Source organism: Drosophila tropicalis, unplaced genomic scaffold (genome assembly GCF_018151085.1).
Source record: "Drosophila tropicalis isolate 14030-0801.00 unplaced genomic scaffold, ASM1815108v1 contig_845, whole genome shotgun sequence".
Classification (NCBI taxonomy): domain Eukaryota; kingdom Metazoa; phylum Arthropoda; class Insecta; order Diptera; family Drosophilidae; genus Drosophila; species Drosophila tropicalis.
The window spans coordinates 7,228,207-7,245,758 of record NW_027173338.1 but is presented as its reverse complement, the minus strand read 5'-3'; the positions used below and the strand labels follow the sequence as shown (position 1 = coordinate 7,245,758).

Here is a 17,552-nt window from a genome sequence, read left to right as displayed (position 1 = left end):
CTTATCACAAATCGAACAATTTTAATCTTAATTCTTAGAATTAAAATAATAAAAGCCATATAGTTCTCAGTTGAACAATGCCTAAAGCGGTACGGTTAATCGTTGCTTGCAAATAGTTATCTTTGCGCCACAATGAAAGGTAGTTGGTTGTGTTTCAGACATTAAAGACTTCAAATATTGCGAAAAAACAGACTGAAGGAAACGAATTAAAGTTAACCATGTGAAATTGAGAAGCTTTAACATTTGGAAAATCTAATTAAACATTTCTTAATAAGTTTAATCAATGACACCGCGAATGCCTTCGTGGAGAAAATTCCGACTCTAATGTCATGTCCACAGGAGTTTGGAATGGAAGTTATATTTGTAATAACTGTTCCTGGTATCGAATCGTTTGTGGTCTTGTGTAATGCTGAGATTGCAGGAGCAGGTTATTTAGTAATCGCCTGTCGCATAAACAGCAATGTCACCTCCTTTACAAAGTGGCATGAATACCAAAAGGGTTTTGGAGATATCTCGAGTGATATCATTATCGGTCTCGACAAACTACATGCCATTACCAAATCACATATCCATGATTTATACATTTATTTGGAGGATTTCGAAGGGACCACTCGATTCGCACGATACGATAAATTTGACATCGAAAATGATATATAAACTGAGCTCATTGGGAACCATATACTGGAAAAGCAGGAGACTCGTTGTCTTATCATAGGAATTCAACCTTCTCTACCTATGAGGGGGATTCCTGGAAGGGTATGATAAGAATATAATAGATTCTATTCTCCGATAGCAATCTATTTGGAGTGTTTTCAGAGGCATCCTAAAAGATTGGAATGGTATGGTATCATTGGCAAGGCTCAAGCTATTCATACAAAAAGATAAAATCTAAAAATTATGTCACTAACAAACATCATTAAATAGAACAAAATATCAAAGAAATTTAAATAAATTTCCAAGACCTTTTGTCTCTTATATTGCTAATTTTGTTGTCAAAATAAATAAAGTAATTTGGAAGTGGTTTAGGTTGATACCGACTGACACCAGAATTGAAGCGTAACCTAATTTACAAATTACATAGAAATAGAATGTTCTAAAGATAATACAAAAATCGTCTAAAGGCTAATGTATATTTAGCTGACAGTCATGTGCTAAGTGGAGAAATTTCCATAGTCATTAATTAAGTGATAGGAGTGCCGGCTTTAAGGTGCTACTTTGGGATGTCACTTAAATTGATGGTATGTGATTCACTAGAATTTACCACAGAAAAAAAGTACTTTTTGTACTTAAATAAACATTTGCTTACTGGCTAAAAAAAAAAAACCAAAATTCGCTGATGGTAGATAATTTAAGAGGTGTTAATATATTGAGATCAACTGAAGATGTAATTCTTAGAATAGATACTTAGACACCCCTTTCAATTAACTGCGAGAGATCATAATCTCTCTCTCTCTGTTTCTCTCTTACTACCAAATACGACTCAACGAAATTCTCATCTTTATGCTGACTCGTCTATTTGGATTTCTGACTCGTAAATGGGCTGTCTAAGCAGTTTCTACAACTCGCGCGACCACAAAGAAAATAAAAAAGAATGATTATTTTTAAATGCGACGGGAACTGCCACTGAATAGCTCAGCTCCCTGTCTGAGTCTCAAATTTGTTTATGCTTATCAGCAAACAAATTCATTCATTCATGTAAGTCAAATTAGTTGAATAGTCGTTTAGTTGTATTTGTGTGTAATTAAGTTTAAATTTAAACTGCTTAGCTTGGAAGCGTGTTCGAGTGACGCAATTTGGATGGAGAATTGCGCATAGTTTGTGGTTGGATTCCCAACTCTGCGATCAGCACTGTACTTAATACTCAAATTCACACTCAAATTCATTCAATTTCAATTCACACTATTGTTGTTGTCACGTGTGTGTTCGGTTGCTGACCGGACTTGGAGTGAAGACAACACGTGTTGCTTGCTGATTGCATGATTGGGCTGATTTTCATATTGATTGAGTGGTTTAACAGAAGAAAAAAAGCAACGAAAAGCGAAAAAGAAAACTGGGCCAGCGATGATGATGATGAAATTACGGCAGGTAAAAGCGTCAGAGATTAGCGGTCTACAAACGGGGTGGAGCTTGGACTTGTAAGTGGATTGAGTGTGAATGAAATGGTCTCAGAATTGCCAATATTGCATGAGAAATTAAATAAAAAAATGGAATTCCGCTGACGCCTTCAATTAAAGAGTGAAATTCGAGACATTTAAATGCTAATTTACATTTTTATGATAAATGCTTAATTAGTTATTCATATGGAAACAAGTTCTCCTCGATTTTAACATACCAAATTAAAAAACCTATCTTTTGTGCAGAAAGTTTCTTTGATGTTCGATCTTCTATATATACACATACACATACATAGACACAGATTTGGTAGCTTTTCAAGGTTATAGTTTAGGCAATTCTATACTTAGTCTTGCTAAGTCTTATGGATTGTCAGATGCATTTTGGCCAGAAGACGAAAGAAAGTGTCTTAATACGAATGACTTTAATGACTTAAATAAAGTTTGATTAATAATTGTTTAAAAAGGTCCAAGAATAATGAAATGTAGAAAATAAGTACTAATTTTTAATTCAGTAAAGTAAATCTCATATAAAAATACCTTCCTTAATGGTTGGCAATGAAATTTAGACAAATTTTCTACAACTTGATCATTTATTATCTAGTTATTGTTGTTTTGCCTACTTAAATCAAGTCTGCTTTAGCTGCTTTATGTTTTTCGATGATGACTCTGATACAAAAGAAGCCAAGCTATATCTATAAAGGCTTCTAAATGCTTTGAGAAAGTCATATATCCATTGGCTTCTACTGATAACTTGCTGATGTCCTTTAATTTTAAAACGAATCCCTTAAAAATATATGTATATATATAATATGTTCAAAAATGAATGATAACGATAAAAAATTGCCTAAACTTTAATTGTATGTATTTATATTTAAAACAGATGTCAGTTCGTTATGGTATAATCAAATTAAATCTTGTTGTTAATTTTAATTGAAAACTTTTTTGTTTCTCCTTTTTTTTGCAATTTTTTTTGTTAAATACCTATATTTATAATGACCAATTAAAATTCGTTTTATTTTGTTGGTACAGTGATAACCTTGGCTCACCTAACCCATGGGACGACTACCTAATCAACCCACACAGAAAAAGAAGCCTTCATCTCCCCTGAGCCCAGTCTGTGCGAGTGTCTGTGTGTGAGTGTGTTGTGTGTTTTCAAAACAAAGTGCTCAAAAAGCAACAAACAATAACAACCCAAAAATCTGCGGCTAAATTCGCACGTCCAAGTGTCAGTGACAGAACCGGCGGCGGCTGCGGTGGCGGCAACATTGGCGACGGCGGCGGCGACAAAAACAGAAATGTCTGCCTGTCCAAGTGTTTGACAGTGTGTCCAGTCTAGTTAGGCCCCAGACCTCAGCCTCATGTGTTTATTATATAACACACACAAGCACACACACACATACCCACATAACCACATACATATGTATGTAGTCTACAGCCAAAAAGTCAAACAACAAAATTTTTGATTTTTCTTTCGATACCCCGTTACCAAAAAGGGTCAAGGAGTATGTTGAAATTCTCAAAAACAAGAAAAGATTTAATAATTTAATTTAAAAAACAAATCTATACACATTTCTTAAAAGAAAACTTAACTATTATAAAGTTTTTTTGATCGATGTTCACTGGTTTGGTTAACCTTTTCAGATCATTATATTTCGAATACTTAAGGTTTATCTTGGGAATGGGGATCAACAATGGCAAATTCCATTTTTAGTTAAAGGGTATACCATGGTCGAAAGGCAAAAGCAATTTTGTTCAATTTTTTTATGGAATTTTTGTGGTTTTGTAAATGGTTTCAGTCGGGTTGGTTTCTCTTTTAGAGTTCGCTTGTTTGTTCGCCTAACTGTGTCTATCAGTCTGAATGGTTGTCGGTATGTTTTTTCTTTCTTTTTTCCCTGCCCGTTATTGTTATGCATTTAACGACAAACAAAAAAACCAAAAAAAGGAGAATAAATACGCATATAAAGAGGAATATTCACACATTCGTCCTAGAGTACAAGTGGTGGTGGCAAACCAAAAACACGTGCAGCATTTCACACGCCTTCGGCAGAAACAAAGAGAAGAAAAGAATATACATATGTCTATCGCCATAAAGTGAGAAATATTTGACAAAAATATATATGAAAATATGACTGATATTCGAAAATGTTGCAGCCAGAACAAAGCTTTGGGGCTCCCCAAGGTAAAAGAGAACGAAAGTTAAATGCAACAACAATAAAATATATTTATTGATAGCATTAAGCTATATTATATATTGAATGTTAACTATAACACTATAAATTCTAAATATTCAAACAATGTTTTACTTAAATGTTTAAAACTGTTTAAATTCTTAAACCAAAAATATTATTTTACCATATTTTATTCTCTTTGATCATTCAACTTTTATAAACATCGAAACTATAAAACAAAAAACTGCGACTAACGATTAAAGGAAAATCTTAAATGTAAAACAATATTTCAAAGCAAAAGTTTAAACTACAAAATCATAACAACAGCTGAAAATCAATGAAAACAATATATAAAAAAACACACACACACATGCACAAAATCGAAACCAACTGTCAATGATGTCCTGATGCGACCACCGGAAAAAAAAGTAGTAAAAACCATCCAACCTAGCCAACTTAAGTCTAAACACATATCTATCTAATGCCAATGGGAATGAACGGTGACTAAACATTAGGCTGGTTGTTTATTATATGCTAATTCCAAAATAATTATTTTTAGAAAATCGATTTTTGGTATACCTTGTGATAAGCATGACTGAAGAGACTTCATAGATTGATAATGATTATATTCACTTTTGAGTTTGCAGTTGCTCAAGGCATACTTCTGGGAAGTATTTATTAGCCATTTATCTGTTAAAACATGAGTTTATCGAAAAGTAGTAGGACCATTTTTTCAAATGAACCTCAAAATATGTGACAATTTAAATTTTTAAATGTGAAATAAACCATTCCAGTATACGTATCTACATATAGAAGCCAAAAATACATACATACATACATGTGTATACATTCGCATGTGGCAAACGTTTACAAGTCCTGCAATCATTTATTGAAATTTTCAGCAGTCAAGCGTCAAATGTGTACGTAAATTTTTTGCATGAAACGACAGTCTCTTCCCAACTGCTCTCTCCTTCTCAACGAATGAATTTCGGTGATAAGTTGAGAGTATTTCAATCTTTTTGGAGACCAGTTGATTAATATGTCCATGTGAGGGTCCTGTTCCTGCGACAGTAATATTTGCATCAAATGAAAATTTCGATTTTTCAAACGTGCTTGAGAGGGCGAGATAAAAGCAATTATAATTGCCAGCCCCCCAAATAAAGGGTGCCTTAATCAAACACGTATTTATTTATTTGCATTGCGCGAGAATAAGGCGGCCCATTCAGTTTTAATTACTTGGAGATCCTTCTCCGCTCAAAGCTGACATCTAGTAAGTCAGTCACGCTGATGCAGATTTTGTCAAATTTAACGTTTTAAAGTCATAGACATAGATATATGTATGTTTGTATGCACCATATTTAAGGAGTAAATATGTCAACTGATATAAAGTACACACATATGTACATATACATATATGTATGTATGTATATATCACTGACGGCCGTTCATGATGTTGGCAAACATATGAAAAGCTACGTCGTCCTCATCGTCAGCGTTGATTATTGTCAAACATCAAGCGAAGAAAGACGAAGGACAGTTGCCGACAGCAAAAGCAACAACAACAGTAACCATATCCCTTATGTGAAAGTCGCCTTCAAGTTGGCTAAAATAAACACAGCAAAGAAAACCGAACAGACTTGGTTGAGTTAATACCCTACGAAATATTTGAAGGTTTCATATCCTTTAAAAATGATTAAATTCATTACCCAAATTTACTTTACCCAATGACTTAAAACCTAAAAAATCCTGTAACATTTCCGAGCTAATCGAATTCAAAGACTAGTTAAATTTCTTTCCACGGATCATCCGAAAAGTATGCTATGAAATATATGAATTGTTAGTGTGGAATGTAATTGAAAACTTTATATTGTTCTTTTTCATACATAAAATATATTTACATATAAATGTGTTTGTTTATATAAAGAAATTTTAGTTTAAGATAGATTTGTGTTATTGCTTTCCTTTTGCATATTTCTTCAATTGAACTATTTGGTATACCCAAAAGAGTGAATGGAATAAAAACAGATAGACAGTCGACGGTCACAGGGTAGTTCGATGGGCTCGTAAAGTCAAACGATGTGAAAACTCTGGTTCCTGGAACGCACACCCGAAACCTAGACACACACACACACACAAGTAGGCACGTACACATATGTGACCTGTCAGTTATACAGGCAGCCAACTGCTCCGTATTCCATATTCCCAACATCCTTCCACTCAACATCTATCTACAACATTTTATCGCCAAAGCTCTCTCACTGTGGCTTTTATTTGTCAAACAAAGTATTTTTATTGGCTTTTTTTAAGGATCTTTCACTGGCCCTTTGGCTGACAGAAGAGGCGGCAAGAGAGACCTCGAGGGGGCGGTTGGCAGTGTTTAGGAGCAGAAGTCGGCGCGTGTTTGTTGTCTGCTAAATACTCGACACTTGGTATGTGATTGAAATAATGCCAGACGATAATCCGTGTCTTATTAAACGGCTTTTTCTAACACAATTGCCAGTTGGCTGTGAGAAGGGATTTGGGTCTGGCAGGTGGCAGACACACATACTTACTAGATATGCAATATATTTGCCAATTCATATATACACGCCTACATACATATGTGTGTTACATATGTTGACCCAACTAACTAAATGAAAATTCAGTTGATGTGACACTTTGACACTCGTTTGATTTTCAATTTCCAGGGCAAATCTTCGCTCTTTTTTTCCTTCTTCCGTTTGGTCCCTTTTATATAATTAATTGAACAAGATATATTGTTTTTGTGCCGCAGGAAATTAACAGTAAATTTTGGTCAAACAAAAATGGGTGAACTGAAAAAAGAAGTTTAGATTAAAAACATGATAATAAGTTAATCATGTCGAGATCTTAATAAATTTAAACTGATTTATTGAAATGAAAAGAACATTAAAATGATGCAATAAAGCTTCGTTGGATACCTTACAATTGTTCAGTTATTCAATTATTAAATTCTTGATGGACAGAAGAACTTCTCTATCATTGGATTACTACATTAAAACTAAAGAGACATAGTAAACTCTCGATTATTTATTAAAATTATAACTTACTTAATTGCAGATTAATTAATTTTTTAAAAAAAATCGAATTTGTTTCATAGATTTCTTAACTGTTCTTAATTTCAATTTGATTTTAGTACTCAAATAATCATCATATACAAAGAAATCTATGGTTAGGGATAACAAGTTCTCTGAAAGTCATTTGTCCATTATACGTTTTACAACACTATGCTTAAAGATGACAGAATGAGATATGGGAGCAATATGCATAATGAAAATTTGGTGACATTCTGGGAGAACAAAAATTGTTATTTACCTAACGTCAGGTTTTTGGTTTTTAACAACCAGCCAACAACCAAAAATTTGCATTATGGCCAAAAATTAGTGGATCAAAGACAATGAAAAACGGGGCGGAGGGTGAACAAAATAAAAATCAAATGCAAACATTGCGAGGGACTCACACAACAAGGATACAAGAGGAGTCTTTTGTCTGATATTAAAATGCGTCAACATAAAAGGCACATTCGATTAACACAGCCAGCAACGAGGAGCAGAATTCGAGGCGTGGCAAACGAGCAAACTCTGTGAAATCCAATCAATGTGAGGGGGAGAAGCGTTGAAAATTAGGTAAATTACCGCATGTGTTTGGTTACCAACTGCGGGTGAATTTGGCTCCTCACTTTCACTCTCAAATACCATTCTAGCTTCCTCTCTCTGCTCTTTCAGCGAAATGGCAAACAAAACCGCGACACGGTGGCGTATGAGTAATGCAAACATTACACATTTTTTTCGATTATCTTATGAAAAACGTCGGCCGGATTTAATGACTGATTTGTTTGTTAGGAAAGGAATTTATTAACCGTTTTTCTTTGTTTACATTTCATATTGAGGCAGGCCAAGGGTTGGGCTCAGGGGTTAAACCTCTTTCAAGTAGGTGAGTGGGTTGACCTACACACTCAACACCATACCCAACACACCACTCACGCACACAAATATACCCGGTCATGTGGTATATTATATAAAGCGCCTTTGGCGATAAAGTTAATTTGCTGATTACAAAGTAACCGCCTTTGCCATAATTTATGAGGCAAGGTGACATTTGGGCCAGAGGGAGCGGCGGTCACGAGGTGGTCGCCAGGCCCCATCGGCTAATGGAACAGCTAAAGTGCGGTACACTTGTGGCTACAAACTGTTCTTGACTTTAGCAATTCTATAAACATAATATTTCAATGAAAAATAAGTGTTAAATGGAAAAATAATTAGTGGAAAATTATACTGTTTAAATGTAAGGCTTAAATCATTTTATTTTGTTACAGGACATTAAAGATAAATAGATTACACTATCTTATAAAGTGGTCTATAAAGGGGTTCTGATTTAGTTTTCCCTTTATGTCGATAGACTCAAAGTGTTTAATTCTGATTAGATATTTTACTCAAAAATATTGACTCATTCCTTCCTGTACGTGAACTTAGAATGTAATTTATAATCTTTTTCCAATTACTCGATTACTTTATTGGTAATTAAGGGCACTTAAATACACTTTAAGTTAAGACCATTAAACAATATCTTATCAATAGCTGTTATAAATACATTTACGGATCTACAAGTGCACTTTAAATTGTGGGTCAAAATTGTGATAAGTCTAAAAAAACTCTTCATTCATAATTTTCTTTTTATAGTTTATTAACTCAAGTAATGATTGAAATCTATAAATGGTGTAAGGAAATGAATAAAAATCTGATTTCCGTATAAACAAACGTAAACACATTTAATCTTATCGTTTTTATTTACTAATACGCTTTGTCGTTCACCTACATTTAACAAAACAAAAGCCAACGAAATCAAAATTATAGAAAAAAAGAGAAATATTTATGTATATACATATATACTGGGACTGGGACCATTGCTGACCAAGCGTGTGTTGTCTTTAGCTGCGGGGCAAAGGACATGACCTAACCAACTAGCCAGCCAGCCAGTCATCCAAGACCATCCAGCCATGGCCAACTAGCCAACCAGCTAGGACACCTAATTACCGGGAAACGGTTAGCAGTTTTACTGTTTAGTTATTGTTAAGTCATGAAAGAGGACGACCGAGGACGACGGGGTTATACACATATGAGTGGTTGCCCTCCATGAATTTGAAAACAGCAGCAAATTAGTGACTGCCACCAAAAACGTAAGAGATTTAGAAAAAAAAGAAAAACAAAATAGAGAACCACATATATTAAAATCAAGTGCCAAGCTTTAAAATGCTGGCCAAATTTTTGGTGCGTCTCGATTGCAGTTTTCAATTAAAAAGCTAACACAAATTAAAAAAAGCAGCCAACGCTCTAGTACCTTGAGGTGGGCAATATTGGGCAAGTCAAACACTTTGCTCTTCATAACTAATATCCTTAAATCTCAAATCTTTTGAATAGATGAAATCGTTAACTCGAACGTAGATTAGCCAGTCATAGGGTATAGCTTTAAATTATTTTAGTTAACAATCAATAGGTATATAACAAGGACCTTTATTATTAAAGCAAACAATCATATGAATGCCAATTGCCTTTTCTAAGTAGGAAACGAAAACTGGACTAGAGACGGCGAATGGGATAATTGGAAGGTACCAGCAAAATCAGATGAATTCATTTAATAACTTATTGTTAGCTTAAAATCACACCTTAAAGTAAACTTTTTTATTTAAAAATCAAGAATCAAATGTAGTTTAAAAGGGTAACTGCTCTTCGATAACTTTAACTATTTAAATGTTTATTTATTTTCACCATATCCCTTGAGGGTGACTGCTGGGTTTCACCTGAACGTGGTCATAACCCCAGCTGGCGCAGCTGTTTCCCTTCTACCTTAATTTTTTTGTTTTGTGTTCTTGCCTTTTTGCTTTGTGCCAAGATAAAAACTCGCCGAACAGCAACAATGGCTAACTAAGAAGGACAGAAGCAACAGCAACAACAACAACAATGGCAACTTCCACTAAACTGCTAAAAAATTCAAGTACAAATATTTGTTTCTTGGTCTGTTTGTTTGCTTGTTTGTAAAACTAATGAAATTTTTGCAATATTCGCCAAGCGGCCGCTGACCCCCACCCCATCATCGGCCACTTACCCTTCGCCAAAAACAAAACTTGACCGCACACAAAAATACAAGGAGAAAAAATTAAAAGAGAAAAAATATAAGAAGCGGCAACAAAAAATTAACGCCACCTTAGGATACCAAAAACAAAACGAACTTTATACCAAGTTTCTGAGGCCAAAGGGCAGCCAAAGAGCAAAAGTGCTAAAGACAAGGCCAGCGGGCTAGAATCAAACCGGGGAATGGGGCCAAGGGGAGATGGGATGGAGCACAGTCAGAGATTATTATGTCAAGTCACGTTTATGAGCGTAATTTCGACAAGGCGAACACAAACCAACAGCAGGAGCAAAACGACAGGAGAACGAGGGGAGACTGAGACTCGGAGACACGATTCCTTCCGTCCGGATGGCGCTTGTTAGCGACGGAGAACGGGACATTGCCAAGCAGTTAAGTCGCCGCCTGCGGCCAGTCAATAAACCGTTAAAAAAACACACACTCACACAGACACTAAAAACTGAAATGAAAATATGTCTTGCAGTTAAAAGAGCATTATACTCTAACCGAAAATTGTTGAGCCACTCTTAGCTATATGATAAGGAATAAGCCAGAAAGAGATTATCCTCTCACCAAGTGATTGATATAAATTTGGTAAGCATTTCATGTAAGATTTAGAAAAAGCTTTTGGAATTCAGGTTAGTTTTTTCAAGATAGACAGAAAAGCATCTTACGCATCCTTGATGGATGTGAGTAGTACCAGAGAATCTTTTTAAAAAAGAAAATATACATAAATATAAACTGAAATTTCTAGAATTCTTACTAATTAACCATATTTGGAAAAAAGGCAATTATCGACACTGTAGAATGTTTGTCAATTAAACAACGATTGGTAATAACAAAAAATGTGATAAGTAAGTATTAATCGGTTTAGCAGTTCAATTATAACTTTACGAGTAGATTTTCATTATCATTTGATACTTCAATGTGGAGTAAGTATTTATCTACTGATAAAAATAATGCAATAGTCGAAAAAACAGATAAAATCCGAATGGAAATAAAATTTTAATATTGCTTTAGTCGAAGATTCGATACACTGACTGATTTATAAAAGTTTCTGACACAAATTTATAAATTTTATATTGTTACGTAAACTTTTGTAAATCAGTTATATATAAGTTTATTTGCAGATACAGAACGATTTTTAAGTTCAATCAACAGTGATAATTTAGGGCCTATAAATATATGTATATTATTTACTTTCCTAATTATACAAATTATCCCAATGAAATATACTTAATTCTAATGGAGTAATAATCCTGTCATTTTCCTTACAATTCGTTGTGTCTATATTATTAGTCAAAAACTCAATTTACCTATTTATTTACGAAATTGGCTAAAATAAATAGTTCCAACTGTTTGATTGGGTGCCTCAGATGATTTTATTTTTTTTTATAAAAGGAAGTAACGAATCATTTATACGGCATTCGTTTGACTGACACAATGAAACGTTTGTGGATCTATACGGCTCTAATGTTTGCCAGTTCTCACACTGGCCTGGGCGAGAAAATGGGAATGGTAATATAAATTCAAGAATGAAAAAACATTCAATAACTGAAATTACAACAATTTAATAATATTTTAAGGCCAATTACTGCAAATGTCCTATAAAGAAGCCTATTTTTCGTGGACGAAAACCCTAAGGTATGTATTTCAATTCGTTCCAATATAATCAAATTGTTATTTTTGTCTTTTGTCATACTACCGAAGGAACTAAACAAACTTTAGCTTTGGTTATGGACCAACTAATTAAGAATAACATTGAACTACTGTCTTCTAATGGAGCACAAAAATATAATGCCACTGGTTTATTCTCAGATTATACATTATGTTGTTGTCGCTTTGAGGTCAAAACTGTATGCCGACTTCAAGAATCACGTTTTTAAATCTTAGGAGTGACTAACTTTACTCTACATAAGATCAATATTTTATTTTGAGTGTGGAAAAGTATTGTGCCATAAAAACCTAAAAAAATTATTGTGAAAATTCTGTCACTTACGACAAATTATTATTATTGATGATTAATAAACTAAAATTGGACAATTGCCTTTACCGTTCATTTAAAAATTCGTAATTAAATTTTGTTAGTTAATTACATTTATGTTTGTAATGCACATAATCTAATACACCTCCAAATTATAGTCTGACCAAGGTGGATTAATTTCAACTTAGTTTATCTAAGTATTTATATATAATTCTAAATCAATCAATAATTAATGTCTTTTATTCAGTTGACTTTGTATTTAAGCCACTTCTGGTAGGTGAAAGAAGCCTTCCATGAAAGTCAGCAGTCAAAATATATATTCTTTCTCACTTTGCTCAATATCTATAAGTGTTCCAAGAAAAATAAATTATTATGAACAAAATGCAGCAATCGACAAATTCAAGGACAATTTTTCAGTACGGAACACTTAAAAAATGTACAAGAGCGACTTGACGGAGTAAAATACTCAATAGAGATATTATTATTTATTTCCAAATTAAAGTCAATGCTATCAGTTGAACAAGCATTGCAATATCAGAATACTTCTAGCTTGTAAACGTTTTTGTATAAAAGGCAAGAGCATTGCCTTCACACTTAAAAACAAAATCGTATCAAAATGAAATTCCTGTTAATTTTGATGGCAGTTATCTGCCTGAACCTGAAGACAAGAGCTCTAGGACTCTCTGATAAAGACATGGAAACTCAATGGTAATGATTAATTGTGTAAACTATATTTTGTATAAAATTATATTTATCATATTTAGGAGATTGGAGGGAGAGCTTGATGAACTATATGCCTTAGCCAAGGCCCATATCCAAGATAATCTGTATAAATTGAAATCTGCGACAGCCTTTGAAGTCGTAAAGAACATAGCAAATGATACAGCAGCAAATCCAACATACACAACATGTCCAAGAAGAGCAGATGCCAATGGCATTTACACAGTAAAGATTCCGGGACATCAGGAGTCCTTTGAAGTACTTTGTGATGCAGAACTTGCAGGACACGGCTGGACTGTGATTGCACGACGCACAAATAACTCGTTGAACTTCTTTACCAACTGGATGGGGTACAAAGAGGGATTTGGAAACCTTTCGGGCGATTTCTTTATTGGGCTTAATAAGCTCCATGCTATTACAAAATCAGAGGTTCACGAATTATATATACATTTGGAGGACTTTGATGGTGAAACCCGCTATGCTCAGTACGATGAGTTTTTGGTTGAAAGCGAGAAACAATTTTACGCCATGAGCAGTTTGGGCAAATTCACTGGAGATGCAGGCGATTCACTAAGACACCAAGTGGGCATGAACTTTACCACTTATGATCGACATAATGATGTGATGAATTCAGAAAATTGTGCCATTAAATACATGGGTTCATGGTGGCACAATAATTGCACCGAGAGGCAAGTATCCTTAATCAACCGTCTTCAATGATCCTTATTTTACAGATTTTTGCTTTTCAGTCATTTCAGCCATTTGTTTGGCTTATATTTGAATGGCGATAATGAAGACACTTTTGGACGGAATGGAATGATTTGGACTGCTTGGAGAGGCGAGCACTATTCATATAAACGAATGCAAATGATGCTACGACCGAAATGTGTTTGTTAATAAACTAATCTTAATAAATAAATAAATTACTACTAAACTAATTCAGTCAATATTGGAAATATTTGGAATTTATTGAAATACAAACTGAAATGACTTTATAGAGAATTCGTGCAATATTTTATCCATTATACTTTATACACATATGAGTATATTAAAAATATATTACCCTGGCAGTAATATAAATAGTACCTAGAGTAACCTATAATATCTGGGATATAATTTAAATTTACTTTGGAAGTTTACTTGGCATTACTTTGTGAACTTAAAGAATTTATCCTACATAAGAGGATAAAATTGGTGATTGACGCAAAACAATCTTTTTAAAGTCCTTGTTTAACATTACAATTAAAAATAATACAATTATCGAAAAACACTGACCAGTTTTTGTTTTGTTTTTAAGGCATTATATGTATTGGCCTTTTAATTAGGACTAAAGTTGAATTTTATGTGTGAATCACATGAGTTTGAATTGATTAAAAATTAAAGAGAATATGTTGTTCTTATTTTGTTAATCTGATTTTTGTACTTTATTTTCTAATTGCCTAATAAGAATATTTTATTTAAGTTGCGCCGAATTGACAGAAATCAAACTTATGCGTCATTTGCACCCATATTAAAAATAAAATGCTTAATTCCAAGAAATTTGCTAAAAGAGGTCACAATTTTAATTTCGGCGAAATTAATGGGAAATGGAAAAGTTGATAAAAAAAAAACAATGAATGAACTTGCTAATTATTAATTTAATCGATTAGCTAAGTCAATAAACTTGAACAAAAGATAAGACAATATCGTTTTGTGAATATTTACTCATAGATTGAAAAATTGAAAAAAGTTCTTGGAATTGATTGCTTTCAGATTTCGTAATCTTAAATCTTTCAGAATATCAAGGAGAAAGTTCAAGTAAAAACGAGCTTCTTATGGAGGCGAAACACCATTATGAACTTACCCCAATTGAAGGACGCAATCTGGAGTACTCTGACTACATCTTCCGATAGCATTAAATCAATCGAAACATTTTGAAGTAAATGCTTCACAACTGGCAATTTAATTGATAAGGAGAAATTCCGCCGAAATTTCATGAGAAATGCTTAAATGATAAGCTACCGCTCTTGTCACAGATAACGCACTTCAAATTAATTAGCTGATAGAGGTAATAAAAGTGTCTTGCAAATAATTAACGGTTTGACTTATTTACAACTCTATAATAAACAAAGATCGTTGCTTTGTATAAAAGCAGAAATCTTTAACGAAGATTTAACAGAAACATATATAATGAAGGTTCTTTCGTATCTGATAGTTTTAGGATGTCTCCTGATAAGTTGTCATACCAGCTATGGGGAAAGGTAATAGGTAACTTCTTTGCAAAATATAGTAAACAGATTTTTCCACCAATTTTGCCATACAGAATTTCGATGAAATCAGATGAAAATGCAATAAGTGGAAAATCCCTAGCACCTGGCTATAAGTCGTGTCCACAGCGTTCGGGAGCAAATGGTATTTTCCAAATTGAAGTTCCTGGCCTATGGCCCTTTTATGTCTCCTGCGAGTCCGACATCGCAGGACCCGGATGGATTGTGATCGCACGTCGCTCAAACGATAAAACGAATTTTTTCCCTGAAATGGGAAGAATATAAACATGGCTTTGGCGAATTATCTGGAGATTTCTTCCTCGGACTGGACAAAATACATGCCATCACTAGAACACAAAACCACGAATTGTATATACACCTGGAGGACTTTGAAGGACAAACTCGATACGCACGATACGAACAGTTTTATATTGAAAACGAAAACTTGCAATATCGACTGACAAAAGCTAATGGCTTCTCGGGAGATGCCGGAGATGGGCTAGACTACCAGAAAGGAATGAAGTTCTCCACCTACGACAAGGATCACACTGGACACTGTGCGATCGATCGGATGGGCGCTTGGTGGTATAATGGATGCGCCAACAGCAATCTTTTTGGCCTTTATTTGGGTGGTGAATATAGCTCTGCATTGGAGACTAAGGGAATGCATTGGAAGTCCTGGCGTGGCTTGAAATATGCCTACAAGAGAATGGTTATGATAGTGCGACCAACATAAAGATTGCGCAGTTGCATTAAAAATAGCAATTCTACTTTAAATAAATACAAGCGTAAACTATTAAAACTTAAAAAGAAAACAAAAATTAGCACAATTTTTTTTTAGCTGACAAAATAAAAATAGAAAAAAAGCTCACTTCAAATATTTTTATGTATAAGAATTCCAATAATAAATCAAGAAAAACACCAAAACTTTCCAAGGGTATACAAACTTCGACTCCGTGGATGTTGGCCTGGTCGTCTGCGTTTTTGTCAATATAAATTACTATTTCGACTTTCGCATTAAATACGAATGAAAGTTATCATGAAGTACTTGACTAATTGTTATCAACAAAACTCAAACACTTATTCTTATAAACCACTTACAATTAGACAATGAACCTTTTTGTATATAAAACTTGAAAGTTTGATCAAAGAGCCAGTTACTTTTAACTAAACTTGTGATACAATGACAGCTCTGTCGCTTTTAGTACTAGTGTGTCTCTTAGTAAATAGTCACACTGGCTATGCAGAAAGGTAATTTCAACTATGCAGATCATCAAACATATTTAAACCCATTTTATGCAATAGAGTTCTAAAGAAACCAAATGAAATTGGCATTGTCGACGCATCTTTAGCACCTGGTTACACGCCATGCCCACAAACTGTAGGTTCAAGTGGAATTTATGATATTCAAGTTCCTGGCCTGGGGGCTTTTCCAGCTTTCTGCGAGGCTAACATTGCTGGACCGGGATGGATTGTGGTAACACGACGGACGAGCGATGAGAGAAATTTCTTTTTGAAATGGCAACAGTATAAACAGGGCTTTGGTAATTTATCTGGTGATTTTTTCATGGGATTGGATAAACTCCATGCCATTACCGCAACGCAGAATCACGAATTGTATATACGCCTGGAGGACTTCGATGGACAAATTCGTTATGCTCGCTATGATCAGTTTTATATTGAAAACGAAAACATGCAATATCAACTGTCCAAGATAGGCGGCTACTCAGGGGACGCCGGAGACGCAATGACAGTTCATTTGGGAATGAAGTTTACAACCTTCGACAGGGACAATGATTTGTGGGTTGATGGTAACTGCGCTGCAAAATATAGTGGTGCTTGGTGGCATAAATATTGCGTACATTTGTAAGTATAAAACATAACAGAATCTTATCACATTTATGTCTATTCCGACCTTTCATTTTTTAAAGCAATGCTTTTGGACTCTATTTGGGTGGCGATTATAGCGATGAATTATTTGGATCGGGAATACTTTGGCAGCATTGGCGTGGCCCGAAATATTCTTATAAGACTATAATAATGATGGTTAGACCCACTTCTTACACTTGATAAATGTACATACAAATAAATTATAAATAATATATATCATTTCTCTAACTTTTTAAACATACATAAATGTTTATACATATCTTTGTTTAATTGGCATATAAAATATTAA

The 17,552-nt window shown here is 34.1% G+C and overlaps 1 protein-coding gene and 5 long non-coding RNA genes across 6 annotated transcripts; all 6 read left to right on the top strand.

Moving 5' to 3' along the window:
• Nucleotides 1-96: 96 nt before the first annotated feature.
• LOC137580300 (uncharacterized) lies at nt 97-984 on the top strand. The gene is made up of 2 exons (XR_011032995.1): nt 97-756; nt 817-984. It is a non-coding gene; the product is annotated as an uncharacterized lncRNA (long non-coding RNA).
• A 628-nt stretch (nt 985-1,612) lies between these two features.
• On the top strand, nt 1,613-3,545 carry LOC137580298 (uncharacterized). The gene is made up of 3 exons (XR_011032994.1): nt 1,613-1,695; nt 1,767-2,085; nt 3,144-3,545. It is a non-coding gene; the product is annotated as an uncharacterized lncRNA (long non-coding RNA).
• Nucleotides 3,546-11,858: 8,313 nt separating this feature from the next.
• LOC137581488 (uncharacterized) lies at nt 11,859-12,278 on the top strand. The gene is made up of 3 exons (XR_011033169.1): nt 11,859-11,941; nt 12,010-12,067; nt 12,134-12,278. It is a non-coding gene; the product is annotated as an uncharacterized lncRNA (long non-coding RNA).
• A 687-nt stretch (nt 12,279-12,965) lies between these two features.
• LOC137581043 (microfibril-associated glycoprotein 4) lies at nt 12,966-14,065 on the top strand. Its single transcript, XM_068295202.1, has 3 exons — nt 12,966-13,115; nt 13,172-13,816; nt 13,877-14,065. The coding sequence occupies exons 1-3, from the start codon at nt 13,024-13,026 to the stop codon at nt 14,022-14,024; spliced, it is 885 nt and encodes a 294-aa protein (XP_068151303.1). The 5' UTR covers nt 12,966-13,023; the 3' UTR covers nt 14,025-14,065.
• Nucleotides 14,066-15,230: 1,165 nt separating this feature from the next.
• On the top strand, nt 15,231-16,194 carry LOC137581161 (uncharacterized). The gene is made up of 2 exons (XR_011033090.1): nt 15,231-15,367; nt 15,430-16,194. It is a non-coding gene; the product is annotated as an uncharacterized lncRNA (long non-coding RNA).
• A 330-nt stretch (nt 16,195-16,524) lies between these two features.
• LOC137580939 (uncharacterized) lies at nt 16,525-17,477 on the top strand. The gene is made up of 3 exons (XR_011033043.1): nt 16,525-16,624; nt 16,679-17,239; nt 17,305-17,477. It is a non-coding gene; the product is annotated as an uncharacterized lncRNA (long non-coding RNA).
• The last annotated feature ends 75 nt before the right edge of the window (nt 17,478-17,552 follow it).